General features: G+C 39.7%; 1 protein-coding gene across 1 annotated transcript in view; it reads left to right on the forward strand.

Moving 5' to 3' along the window:
- The first annotated feature begins 215 nt into the window (after positions 1-215).
- Positions 216-13667, forward strand: part of crybg1a (crystallin beta-gamma domain containing 1a) — a 58133-nt gene continuing 44681 nt past the window's right edge. The window contains exon 1 of the mRNA XM_050061183.1: positions 216-625. Within this exon, the coding sequence (XP_049917140.1) occupies positions 303-625 (323 nt within the window). The 5' untranslated portion in view covers positions 216-302. The remainder of the gene's footprint in view (positions 626-13667) is intronic.

Consider the following 13667-nt stretch of genomic DNA (forward strand, 5'->3'; position numbering starts at 1 on the left):
GGTTTCAGCACTTGTTAAATAATTAAATAGATAGGCTACCCATATAAATCGACAAAATTCAGAGTAAAATCTTATTTTGAAGGTAGCAGTCGGAAGTGTAGTTCTTTTCTCCTACTGCACTTTTCAACTACCTGATGGCGCGCGCGACCGGTGTGGGCAAGTCCTAACCCTCGCGGCAACCAACTCGCTCTGCAGGTTAGCCCGGTGAATCACTCCTCCAATAGCTTTAAGTAGGACACACTTTCCTCATGCCTTTATTTTCCTTCCGCACTCTCTGAACGAGGACCTCTTTCACAGACACCATGAGTAAGTCCGGCACCCTGAAAATAAAGGGCTTGTTTAAATTAAAATCACCTGATAAAGACAGCAAGGAGCAGAAACGGTCGGGCACCCTCAAAGATGGACCAGCTACCAGCCCCGCGAGCCCCGCGAGCCCCGGTGCCCTCAGCCCGGGATACAACGCCACACTGGCTGATGATGTGTTACCCATTTCCCCTAAAGTAAAGAAAGATAAGCGGCTGTTGCCGTTCAGGCTGAAACGGAAGAAATCCAAGCACAAAGAAGAAGGAGGAGGAGGAGGAGACGTGTTCTTCCCTGATGAACTGGACAGCTTCCACAGCCACCTGTAAGATAAAAATAAATTCATTATTATTATTTTTTTCATTTTTTGAAGACGTGTAACTGTTTGAGTTGATGAAACAGGCTAGGTTACATGAACTTTATGTACTTTGTTACCACTGTAATGTTGTCATAGTTTTGAAATTAAAACATCCTCTATTTACTAAAAAAAATAACTAAAATATCTCTACTGTCAACTAAAATTGTAGCCTATTTAATAATTTATTTTGGAGGCTTGGTGACGCCAGTGCAAAATAAAATCATGCATTTTCTTATATAGAAATGTAAGTAAGTTAATAGTGAAACCAATGGGCCCCGGTAACTCCCACATTGGCCCCTGGCAGTCTTTAAGCTCTGTTTTGGAAACCAGCTTGCACCATATTTCATAAGCTGACAGAACTGAAGGAAGCACTGAAGCGTGTGGGTAGAAGCATCTCACAGAGTGACTGTTTCCCCCCTGGCACTTTTAAAAAACTAACCACTGTGGCATTGAGCTGTGGCTGAGCTAGTTTAGTCAAGCCTGAAAAAGGCAGAAAGAGGTAAACAAATACAGCGAGGAGGGCGTGCACGCACAACATGAGATGCTGTTGTGTTCTCCTCATGCAGTTCAGATATTTAATTTTACATATTAGGTCTTCACCATGTGAGAAGTGGGGAAAGTGGAACGCAGACTGAGCCCAATTAGTTTGGTGCCTTTGGGCAAGACACTTTGCCCCAACCCTTTGATGCCCGAACACTGGCCATCGGTACAAGACCGTGGCAGCTCCTCGATGGAACGTGGAGGACTGTGTGACTAAGAATAGCATGCTGAGTCACTCTTCCCTGGATGAATTAAAGATTCAAAAAGAAACTGGTCAACCTCAAGTGGTCACAATAATTGCAGAGAAATTTCCAGTACTTTATTTATCCAAGATGTTTCTGGATCTCTTTTCTGATTCTTTTATTTAGTTCCATAAAGTTTTACATATTAAGCAGTTTGTTGATGAGTTGAGATGTGTTGTCTCTGACTCAAGTGTTATTGTCACATGCTGTCAGGTTAACATACACAGACAGATGCTGATGTGGTATGAGAAGGGCAAGCATTGCATAACATTTTATCCTTAAATTAAAAACCTGCTGTGCAGGTATCAGGGGTTTTCTTGTTGTTGTTCAATTATATGTGGCTCAATCAAGTTGATGTTATGTCTGAGCTGGTCTGGGTCCGATGACTAATATAGAGGCCAGAGTGGCACATCGAAAACACACAACAGTCTGAGTCATATGATGCAGGGCACACAATTAATTATATAACAATGAATGTGTCTTCACTGTTGCTTTGTGCTGTGAGTGCCTCGGTGCATCAAAATAATGTTCTCTCTTTACTGATAAACTCATCAGTCATAGGCAGTGGTTTCAAACCGGTTGAGACTGACTGGTCTTTGCTTCCCAAACATCTGCAAGCAAGCACATTTCCTTGACACTGAACTTTCAAGTGCAGTTTCACGTCTTTATAAAGGTAAAAACCCTTTTTGTTGACCACATGCTCTGGTGTCTGAGGCTGCTATAGGACTAGAGGAATTGTAGAACACGCTGAAAGACTGACCATGACTGTTATTAATACATTTAGAAAATAATTTACAGATTCATCGATCGACAGACTGATACAGTGAAGAAAAGACAATCTCAAGTCCATGTTTGCAGTGATATTACTGGAAATTTTTATCCTTAAATGTTAACAACAACAACAACAACAACAACAACAAGAATACAAAACAAAAACACAAACATTCACTGAATTTTTTAAAGTTTTTTTTTTTTTTTATCGCTCTTAATTTCCCCGCAGGGACTAAAAGCAACAATGAATTGAACCTGTCTGTGTAGTCTAGGTGTTGGTGATATGACAATGTAATAGTAATTGTCTGCTGTCAAAGATCTTGCCATTTAATTCAATTTAATTCAATTCAAAGAACTTTATTTATGCCGAAGAAATTTCTTACGCCAGAGAGTGCTTCACTTACAGTAACACAAATTACAGTAACAACCATTTACATTAACATTACCACAGGAGCTCCCCCTTATATATATATAATCCAAGTCTCATTTATCCGCACATACGGCTTTTTCTGACAGGGAACTGAACTGAAAGAGAATGTTATCTATGCTGTCTTCAAAGCCAGACTCCTACGGTAATTCTACCTTGTTGAACATTGGGGCTGCCGGTCTATAGCTGCCCCAATTGGTAGTTTGTTTGTTCTTGTGTAACTTTGGGGAACTAACCCTTTAAAACAGGAAAGTCACACGGTAACACAAACTAACTAACTGATTGAGATTGTAGTAGACCAGCAGCTCCAGTGTTCACTTATCAATCAATCAATCAAACTTTATTTATATAGCGCCTTTCATACATCAAAAATGCAACCCCAAAGCGCTTTGGTAGATTTGGTAGCTTTAAGTAGATTTACTGTTTTTGTCCGTGGAGTCTGGCTTTAAAGAGAGCGTTGATACGTTTCACTCTCAGTTCAGTTTCAGATACTAAGGTTTTAGCAAAAGTGCATGCATTTGGGAAGTACTGAGCATAACACTGGATAAAGGAGATTTGGATTATACTGCATGAGTTGTGTGAGAGTTTGTAAGTGGATGTTTTGATAAAATTTGCAGTTGTTGAACGTGGACCCCTGTGAGTTCAATTCATCAAGAATTTTCTCAGTTTGTAGATTCTTTTTTTTATTGGAGGCATGCGAGAAAAACAGAGTTGTCTTTACAAAGCCGACATAACATGGGGTGTAACTGATATACAAATAGTCACTTGGGGGGTGATATATTACTTTAAGGAGGTTAAAAGACTCTATAATACAGACACTTGAACTACTAGTGTGCACTTGTGTAACTGATAAACCTGTCTTTCATCATCTTCATGTGTGGTGTTGATTGACACCAGTATTTCAGTAACATAAACTCAACTGCATATGATATAATGGTGTTGGCTTTCGGGTGTCATTCAAAGATTCATTCAAGGTTCAATCTGCGTCATTCACACGTGTGTGTACTAAACAACTGTAGATGTACTCTTTCACCTTCTGAGCTTAATATAATTTCAAGAAACTGAAAGGCTTGTGCATTTTCAGAATACGTCCTCAATCATTTCTACTGCAGTATGTATCTAGCGGTCTGACAAAGAAATTATTTTATTATCCTAGAAGTCTACCAAAAGTTTAATTTGTATTTGCAACATTAATAATTAATGTAACAAAATATCAATACTTGGCACCTGTGTGTTGATAGGATATTGCCAAGCAAAACATCGTGATACTATGCTGTATCGATTTTTCCCCCACGTCTACTATAAATCTTTTCTCTGTCACTGAGTTTCATAGCATGCTGAGTCAGTTTGTTCAGTATTGAGCAAATACACACCTGAACCATCAAAGCATATGCCGTATATTCTGTACAGAAACTTAGACAAAATGCTATAGCTTATCATGAAAAGACTGTTCTGCAAGAGACCACTTCAGTTTAAGGCATGTTATGTCTTGTCAACATGACAGATGTGAAATATGTCACAGTGGATTCAGTTTCCAGGTGTGTGACTCTCTGGAGTCTGAGCAGTTTAGCACTTGAAATATTTCATGCGCTGAGGGAACAGAGAAAGTACAGCCTGTTCAAAGTCACTGATAATACTGAAGCATTAGAAGAGGTGAGAGTTTGTGTTTGTGGGCTGCTTGTTTGAGTGCTAAGCTGTGACGATACACATGCTTCGGCCTTTCTTCATGTTACTGCAACAATATTTGAAAAGTCTGTTTCACTGGACGGCTCTAACCAAAGGATCTGAACTGCAGTAGGTGAAAGCTCATGCAGTCTTCCAAAATAATCTAATCTAGCAGACTAGATAAGCCTGTCACACCCTCAAGCAGAGGCTGCAGATTCCTGTCCCTGCATTTTCTAGACAATCCCTAAGGTGAGGGTGTGGACTTTGAGAGCCAAAATGAACAAGTCGACATTTTTTTTCACCTGTGGTCCCACAGCAAGGCAGGAATTAACAAGTAAATCACTCTTAATGCAATCACTCATGCCTTGCTTTTTGATTCAAGTTTACTTGGAGCTTATCTTGTTATTTTTTCTATGACCCATCTTAATTCATGTCTCTTGAGATTAATGTGATGCATATTTTGCTTTGTGCGGTGTCCATGTCTCTGAAGGCCCTGACTTGTCACATGAAGTTGATATTGTTGGATATGCGGGAAGAGCTATCTTGAGATTATTAGTCACGAAACAAACCTGCACAGCAACAACATTATACCCTGTCCCTGATAATTACTGTGTGTTTTTGAGAGGCTTCTGCAGATCAGTTTTAATTATTGGAGCCATTGTGACTTCCTGTAAGGTATTATCACCGGTATTCATACCTCATGTATTTCTTTTCATGTAATATTGCATGTTGAATTTCATCTTAGCTGATGAATTCATGAGACTTTCCTCACTATCATATTTCATGTAATAGTGGTTCGGGCTGGCTGTTAGTTCTAGCATAAGGTTATGCATTTAGCTGAAAGCACTGCTGCTCCCAAATACAATCTTGGCACAGTAAGAATGAAGTTGAACTGCTTTCATGTGACTTAAAAATGTTTCAAGTTGAATCATAAAATCCCACATATCTCAGGGCTTTATAAATCTATAAATCTATCATAAAAGAGATGAGAAGAAAACAAGAGGCTCTTAAATGAAATATCAGAACACAGTGGAGTTCCTTGTTTAACTTCCAGTTCCTGAGCTCAAGTCTGAATACAAACACACACTGAGACACACGGGTGATGGTGAACATGGTTGAGGTGAAAACTTGCTTTGCAGTCTTTCTGAACACAGCTTAAGTCTTGTTTTTATTTAATGAAATAAACCAAAGTTCACAAGACCTTTGTCTAACAAAACACAGTCTACAAGACTGTATGATCAAAAAATAACTCAAGAAAAGCATGAACCAATGGAAGCCTTTGATGCCCTCCTAGTTTTTGATACTCGGTGCTGAGAGCACATTTTGTTTAGGTCTGTCACTTTCTCAAAATATCAATTTTGAACAGACTCAAGCTCATTTATTTGAACTTTATCAAACCCAACCATAGATTGTATGTTAAGATGGACAACGTGTCTCTTCTTTCTCCTACTGTTCAAAAATGAAGCCAAAGATCCAGAATATGGCCACTGCCATCTTGCGCTGAGAGTCTGCGCAGTAAAGTTTGAACTGCAATATCAATGTTCCACCCATACACCCATCCAAGCAAATGTGAGCTGTGCCATTTATCGACTGGTCAGTCATGACACCACACCCCCCTTTTTTATAACATTAAATAACCAATTAAAACCAAACCTATCACAAAAATGAACATCAGTGTGATAAGAACTACCTAAAATGACAGAAACCATTTTTAGGAAAAATGTATTGGATGTGTACCTACAGTATGGCTGTCCCATCTGCTAACATGGACAAGGTGGACTTGATGACCTATACTGCAGTCAGTCACCGGGGGCGATCAAAATATTTTAGCTTCACTTTGGGGTTCTGGGACGTCTTTACATACAGTCATTGAACCCATGGTTATTTTTTTGTTGTTGATTTTTTTTGTTGATTTAGCACTTACCTATTCGGTCCCAACGGGCTGCTGACGCAGTTTTTAGCGCCACACCATCACTGGCTTTAAGTTAGCTTACATTAAATGATCTCAGTGACTCAAGTCAATTTTATACAGCTCAGTATCACAAACATGCCTCAGGGGGTTTTACAATCTGTTAGGGGTGTAAAAGTACACAAAATTCAGTTTTCTACGTGTTCAGTATAGCAGTGAAAAATAAAAAGGCAGAAAATATTTTCTTTTCTTTTATTTGAAAAATGTTAACATTCTTTGGTGACTTATTAGCCTTTATTCTTACTGTAAGAGTTAAGGCACTCATTTACTCACATATTATCAAAAAGAAAAAATAACACAAACCTGGTAATGTAAATTTAATGCTTCATCGTAAGACTCTGACTTGTTGATAATTCCTGAACTGCAGCTTGTGCTCGTTTATACAGAGCAAAATGCACACATAAAGGCACATTGTAGCAGAGCTCAAGCACTTTGATGCGGTCCAGATCTGTAGAGGAAGATGTCCTTGAAGATAAACTTGACTAACCCGGCTAAACAGGCTGAGCTGACTTGCATGTTACAGCTGACAGACTGCAGCTCATGCATCAAAATTTCACGGAATTTCAGAATTTCTGTTCTGCATGTGCAAGCAGTACACATGAATACACTGTTTTGACTGTTTGGGTAACAGGGTGTACCAAATGTTCGTTGCATACCGAATCAAACAACCAAACAGTTTAGGACGAATACACACCGCGTCACTCTTACCATCAGTACAGCATACGATACCCTCTGTCTCTTCGACCCTTGCTTGAAGGAAGAGGAGAGATTCCTCTCCCAGGACATACAAGATGCTGTGTGTATGGAATAGACCAACATGAAAATGACAATAAAGACAACCCATGTGACAAAATTATGCGTTGAATGTGAACGTATATGAAGAAAATGAATCCAGGACGATGTCAGACAGCTTCTGGGTTTCACCAGCCACACGGCCTCCTCTCTGCCATGGAAACCTGGGTTTGATGTAATAAAACAAACAGTAAAGTAGTTGCAAACCTAGCCCTAATAGTTTGGACTGTGTTTATTCCAAGCAATTAGAAATTTTAATTGATTTTTTTTCCTATTTAGTTTGGTAAAATGATGCCATTTAACCATGCGTACATACAGTAGCAGCATCGAGGCGCATGAAAATAAAAACGTCTTTGAGAATTTCTGTGATGAGATCATTATCTGAACCAACTTTTTATCAGCTTTGTGGTGATAAGATGGCACTATGAGCTAAGGAGCTAAAATTAACTACATACATGGAAAAACAGTAACATTTGAGATAGAAGTGACAAAGGATTCAGTGCTAGGCTGTTGAGCAAGTTTGCTGAGACCAAACGTACGAACATCAAAGCCACGAAAGCAGACTTATCTAGACAGGTGTTGTCGGATATGGAGGCTCAGACTGTGTGAAAATGAAAGTGTTTGTGTGCATAACATGTTCTGTGGAGCCGCTGACTGGCTGACCCGAAGTGTGACTGAGTGACCTGTTCACACCTGCTCATACACATGCAAACAAAGACGAGACAGGTCTCCATCGGAGGAGACAGAGGATGAGAGTGCTGGGCGCCACATGGACCATGCTGACAGCTTAACTGTTGATTTTTCTCTGGGGGAAGGGGAATCCTTAAAATAAAACAGATTAATGTTAATGTTTAAGATGTCAGTACTGGAGATGTAATCAGTTCCCTTACTTAAATAATAGGTTTCTGGTGGGACAATCAGGAAGTTCTCTAAAATGGAAGATAAACACATGATAGTTAGAAAGGGAGTGTTCATGCCTTAGGTGCTCCAACAAAAGAATTCCAGTTGATAAAAGATAAAACTGAACAATCAAAATGATTTTTTTTTAATGACAGTTGTGTTCCATGTAGACCAAACAAACATCACTCTGCAGCACGAGTGCCATGACTAGTTGCAATGCTCGCTAGCTACGATCTAAAAACAGTTGCGGAATGATCTTCTGTCATTAATAGGTGGCAGCACATTGGAGGAGATGGTGTTCGACACAAAGAATGGGAAAGAGAGGATGAGCAGGGTTCTGAAAGTATTTCATAATTTGTTTGGGTTGTACATCCATCTGTCCGTCCCAATCTGGTGAACGCCATTACTCAAGTTCACTCAGTCATTCATTTTCCGTAAGCACTTATCCTACCACAGGCTTGCTGGTATCTCAAGAACACCTTGAGGGAATTTCCTCAAATTTGGCACAAACGTCCACTTGGACTCAAGGATGAAGTGACTGGAATTTGGTGGTCAAAGGTCAAGGTTACTGTGACCAACACAACTTTCGCCACAACTTAAGAATTATACCCTAATTATGACAAAATTTCTCACAAATGTCTAATAGGATAAAATAATGAAGTGATGCCATTTTATATCCAGAAGGTCAAAGGTCAGCTTTATTGTGACGTCATAACGTTCTGCAGAAATAGTTTCTGGGCATCATAACTCAGGAACAGAAGGGGAGATATTTGGTTGGACACTGATCTAATGTTGGGTGTCCACGTTCAAACTGTACTGATTGTATAGATCTTCTGTGCTGCGGAGTTGAAGATGTGTTTGAAGCATCCATGTTATGAATATATTTTTTGTACCAACATCCATACTGATAACGTTGTCTACTGTTATAGCTACATATGAGTCTGGACAGACATGGATGTAAACTGTAACTGCAGCTTGACTGGTTACTGGAGGCATACAACCACAAGGCATAATTCTAGTTTTTGAGAAGTTGCCAATCATTGTTTGAACTGTTTATCAAAAGGAAAGAAATTATATAACAATATTCAACAATGGGAAAAAGTTGGCTGTCGAGCTGTACACAAAGCTAGTACAGTAACACATTGGACCTTACATGAATAAAATTTGTTTTCTGACCTGACCACTTCATGTTTCAACAGATCTACCTTTCCTTTGGTTGTGATCCAGTTCATCGAACTACAGGCTTTTTGTGTCTCTATAGGATTGCAGTTAGCCAGCAGAGCTTTTGACTAGTAGCATTTTCTAGCAGATCAGATAAGTAATAATTCACTGCTGACTGACGGTTGCGGTTTAATGCAACGACTTGAATAACACTGCCGAACCTTTAGGGGCTTTGAACGGGTATTGCTTTTCTGAATAAGGATGTGTGGCTTCTTAAACAGGGGGATTTTTGTGACATGAGATCAGAGTTAGACAGATATTGCAGGAGGCCTGTGAGAAAAAGAGCATGCAGGTTGGGAAAAAAGGCATGTGTTGTAAGGGAGGATTTTGCTCCAGGGAGCAGGATATGAAATGGGCTCTGTGTTTTAACTATTGAGAGGGATTTTTCCCCTGAAGTCTGAAACAGGTTTGTTGGTGGAGAGGTGGGTGTTCTCTTCATAGAAACGGTTGATAAAAAGCAAAAAGTAGCTTTATGTCATGCACCTGAATCTGTGATTCATATTTTGCTCTCCAGGCTCATGTAGTGTTCTGTAACACATGATCTGGTGTGGTGTTTAATCACATGCACAATCATTCATTGAATAGTCAAATTGGCAGAGGTTGTAACCTTTATTCCGGCTTAATGAGCCAAACGTTTCTTTCTCTTGTAGTTGTGCATCCACCCATAGTGATTGACAGGTGGTGGTGACAGTTAAATTACATCTTGTGCCCTAATATGTCTTCTTCTTTCTGTCTGCAGCTAAATGAGACGGAAGTGCTTAAGGCTCTTGAACCAAACCTGTAGTTGACCGGACTTTGTGCTAACTCTTTAAGCCTTAGCTTAAAGGAAGAATTCCTTGGACAAACACATTAACAATGCACTATGTATTTCGTTTATTTTATTTTGGTGTGTGTGTGTATGTGTGTGTGTGTAGATTTTCATATCCAAAGCACTGTGAATGGAAGAGGTGAGAGCGGTTTGCTTTATTACTTAGAAAACATACATAGAGGAAGCCATTGTCAAAGATGTGGGTGAGGTAAGAAGTTAGTTATTATAGTTTGTAGGGCTGAAACAATACAGCAATCGGGATCAATATATCGATTCAGTGCTCAACAATTCAATATTATGGATGCAAAGTGAAAACATTGATATTTCATCATCTTTACACCTTTATTTTGAAATTCCCATGGCACATACAGGTATGTGTCAACATTTCCATCCAAGCACACCTCCTTCCTAAACGTTCAAACAGTGCTAGCTATCAGCAAATACTATATTGTTGTCCAAAGAATTGATGTAATGTATCGTGATGAAACTTGTGATTTACCCTCCATGTGGCATGTTTAATTTGGAGGTAAACGTACTTGTCCCTCAAGTTCTTCCATTTCTTTGTGCAATCCACTACGTCCACAACAATGTTATTGGAAATTTCTCTCCAGGAGTTTTGCAACCATTTGAGAGTCTTTGTAGTGGGGTGAGGAAGAGTCATACAAATATACTTATTTGCAGACTTCTTCAATCAACCTCTCCTCCATTGGGTCCATGTTTACCGAATGAGAAGGAGCAACTGGAAACGCGTTGGAGGAAATGCGCTGCTACCAAGCTGTCCAATCAAAGTTGTTGCGGTCTGCGTCGCTGCGATGTGTAGTTACATTTCTGGGTAGGTGCACGTCAGGCTACAGCGTCGATTCGATGCACAAGCATAAATCCTGCTTTACACCCTAAGTAGCTTGGCCAATGTAATGTGCAGTAGCAGCAGTAGTGGCTGTAACACGCAGCTCAGCTCATTGAGGCAATTAAGGTATTTTAAAACCGTTAGCACCCAATTGCCACAATGTGTCAAAAATCATGTTGTATCTCAGAATCATAAATCAGTCAAATCTGAAGACAAACATGAATCTATAGGGCTGTTGCTACAACAGCAATATTGCTGTACTGTGCTACAAGCCAATCGCAGGGGATCACAAGCATGTGCAGCAAGCTGCATGTTTGCAGTTTCTTTCTTGTCGCAGAGAAATTTGCAAAAACAACAAAAAAATGGTGGGGATACCATATATATTTAGCCACCCTTAATCCCTACAATTCCTTCACTCTAACAGCCCTATATGAAATGCTACTTTTAGATTGATTGTTACTTACAGGATGTCATTATCTATGATGTCCATCACATGTAAACTTCCATAAATCTGCTTAGAAATCTTTGGAAAACGCCTCTTCATCATGTTTTAAATATTCCTTTAGTATCAAAGTAATCCAGTGGTGGTTATGTGTACATCCCTGGGTACGCTGGAAATACTGCTACTACAGTGGGTAACTGGGCTCAAGTTGTAGCCCACAGGTAATTGACTGACCCCATGGCAACATTGTATTTCCTGTTTACATCCCCCAAATTGTGGGAATTGCAGTGTCAGTCTTTGAAAATGTGTTTCATAGCTAAAACTGCTCTGGAATGCTGCACTGTGTGAGGCTATGTGAGGCAACGTTTAACTGGAGTTTGGAGATAATTCGACCAACATGGCAAATGCATATGCAAAATATTATTTACCTGAACATTAATAACTTTATTTACGTTATTTGCTTTTTGTGCACATGCACTTGTGTACAATTTGTTATTTGGTAATCCAAGTCCAAATGGAACAAATGAAATCATCTGATAAGTTGGATCAGCCCAAAGCTGGATTTGAATAATAATAATGAATGGATTTTAAAATACCAGCCACCACAACAATAGTTACTCGTACAACAAGAAATACATGTCCAGCAACAGCTAACACCACTTCTACAGCTGACACTGAGCCAGCTTCTCACAAGCCTATTGAATATGTGTGACTGTGTGGACAAAGTGGAGTTGTTTTTCTTGCCTTGATGTTACATGTAGGTTGATAATGTTATAAAGGCTGGGTAAACCAGGGTGATTTATGACCTAAAATCTGTCTGGAGAATGTTAAATTGTGGACTGGGTAATTCAAAGCGAAGTAAACGTTGGCATTTGGATCCTGAGTTGTGACTTTTAGTGCTTGTCTCTGTCGGTGTGTGTTTTGTACCTGGAGCAGTTGATTTGTTCTTTAAATACATGACCTGCACTCTGTTGAATCTGTGAGCCACTGTGACTGTTTAATTCATTATCTGGCTAACAGCCAAAATACATGGGGCACGGATGCGACACGTCACATAGGTGGGGCAGAGCGGGCCTTTTTTACATGCAACACAGATGGCGTCTCTTTAGCGTGTCGTTGCGTGCCAGCTTCACTGTGTGCGTATTGAGTTCTGCCAAGGGATAATGCAGTTGTTTATGCAGGGTCGATTTTATTAACTGGTATTGAATTAGTTCTCTGGTGTCAACAGGAAGCTGTGTGACCTACTTAGTAGACCAAACCTTGTTAATTTAACTCAGGATGACTTCTCAGAAAATTATCGCTCAACAGGCAGAGTCCGATTTCAAGTGAGATTTGAGGCATTAAGCTTCTTTTCCGGAATTACCGTAACGCAAGTAGGCCGAGCTGTTCAGAGAATCTACACAGGCAGTGTAAAGTATGAAAATACACAAGTTTGTTTGGATCGTTTCAACTTCAACAATGCATTAACACATGCAAGGTTGCTCTGCTGCTTTGCATTGCCTGTGGTACAAAGAGTTTGAATCATTTTGAACACATTTCTATGTAGTTTTTACCTGTTGGAGGGCTGTGAAGCGAGAAGAAAAAATCGATGTGCTGCATAAAAATAAAGGAGAGTCGCATGATGCCCTCGCTGGCTCGCGCAGCTTCTGTGGTCAGTGTAGCAGCTATAGTTGATTATAATAAACACGAGTGGGCATGCTGCAGCAGACGTGTCGCTCTGTACCTGTGTCCCATGTATTTTGGCTGGAAGTTATTGAGGTCATGCACAATATTAATAGCTGCAGATACAATGAAAGTTGAATGCAGAAGTTGAGTAATGCTATCTTATTTGTTTATGTGTATTGCATAGATGTCAGTTTCTTTTATTTTGGTATTTACATACCTGACATGCATCCCTGGGTGTTGACTCCAGCATAAACACCCCATTGTTTCCTTCTGTCCTGAAGTAGGCCCTCAAACACAGCTATTAAAGTCAAGGTGGAGGAGCCGTACACAGGCCGGTGTAACTAAAGTAAACATGACCTGGCTTTGGTCCTGAAACTCATACCTGCTATTGAACCTGTGCGTATGTATTCATTGGTGGGTTTGAAACACAGAAGCTAATAAACAACTCACTGTACAAGCACATGTTCATGCAGAGTCACACAGTTCTCACACAAACACACCTCCAGGACACTAAGAAAGGAGTGTTCAGCCTAGTGCAGTTGGGATTAAGCAAGAACTGTGGGCTGACTTAAGTTTTTCCATGGTAAAGAAAGTTCTCATTGTTAAAGGAATTTGATGAGTATTGGAGTTCATCATCATTATTGCGACACACAAATACATCAATCAATCAATCAATTTTATTTATAAAGCCCAATATCACAAATCACAATTTGCCTCACA

Source organism: Epinephelus moara, chromosome 14 (genome assembly GCF_006386435.1).
Source record: "Epinephelus moara isolate mb chromosome 14, YSFRI_EMoa_1.0, whole genome shotgun sequence".
NCBI lineage: Eukaryota > Metazoa > Chordata > Actinopteri > Perciformes > Serranidae > Epinephelus > Epinephelus moara.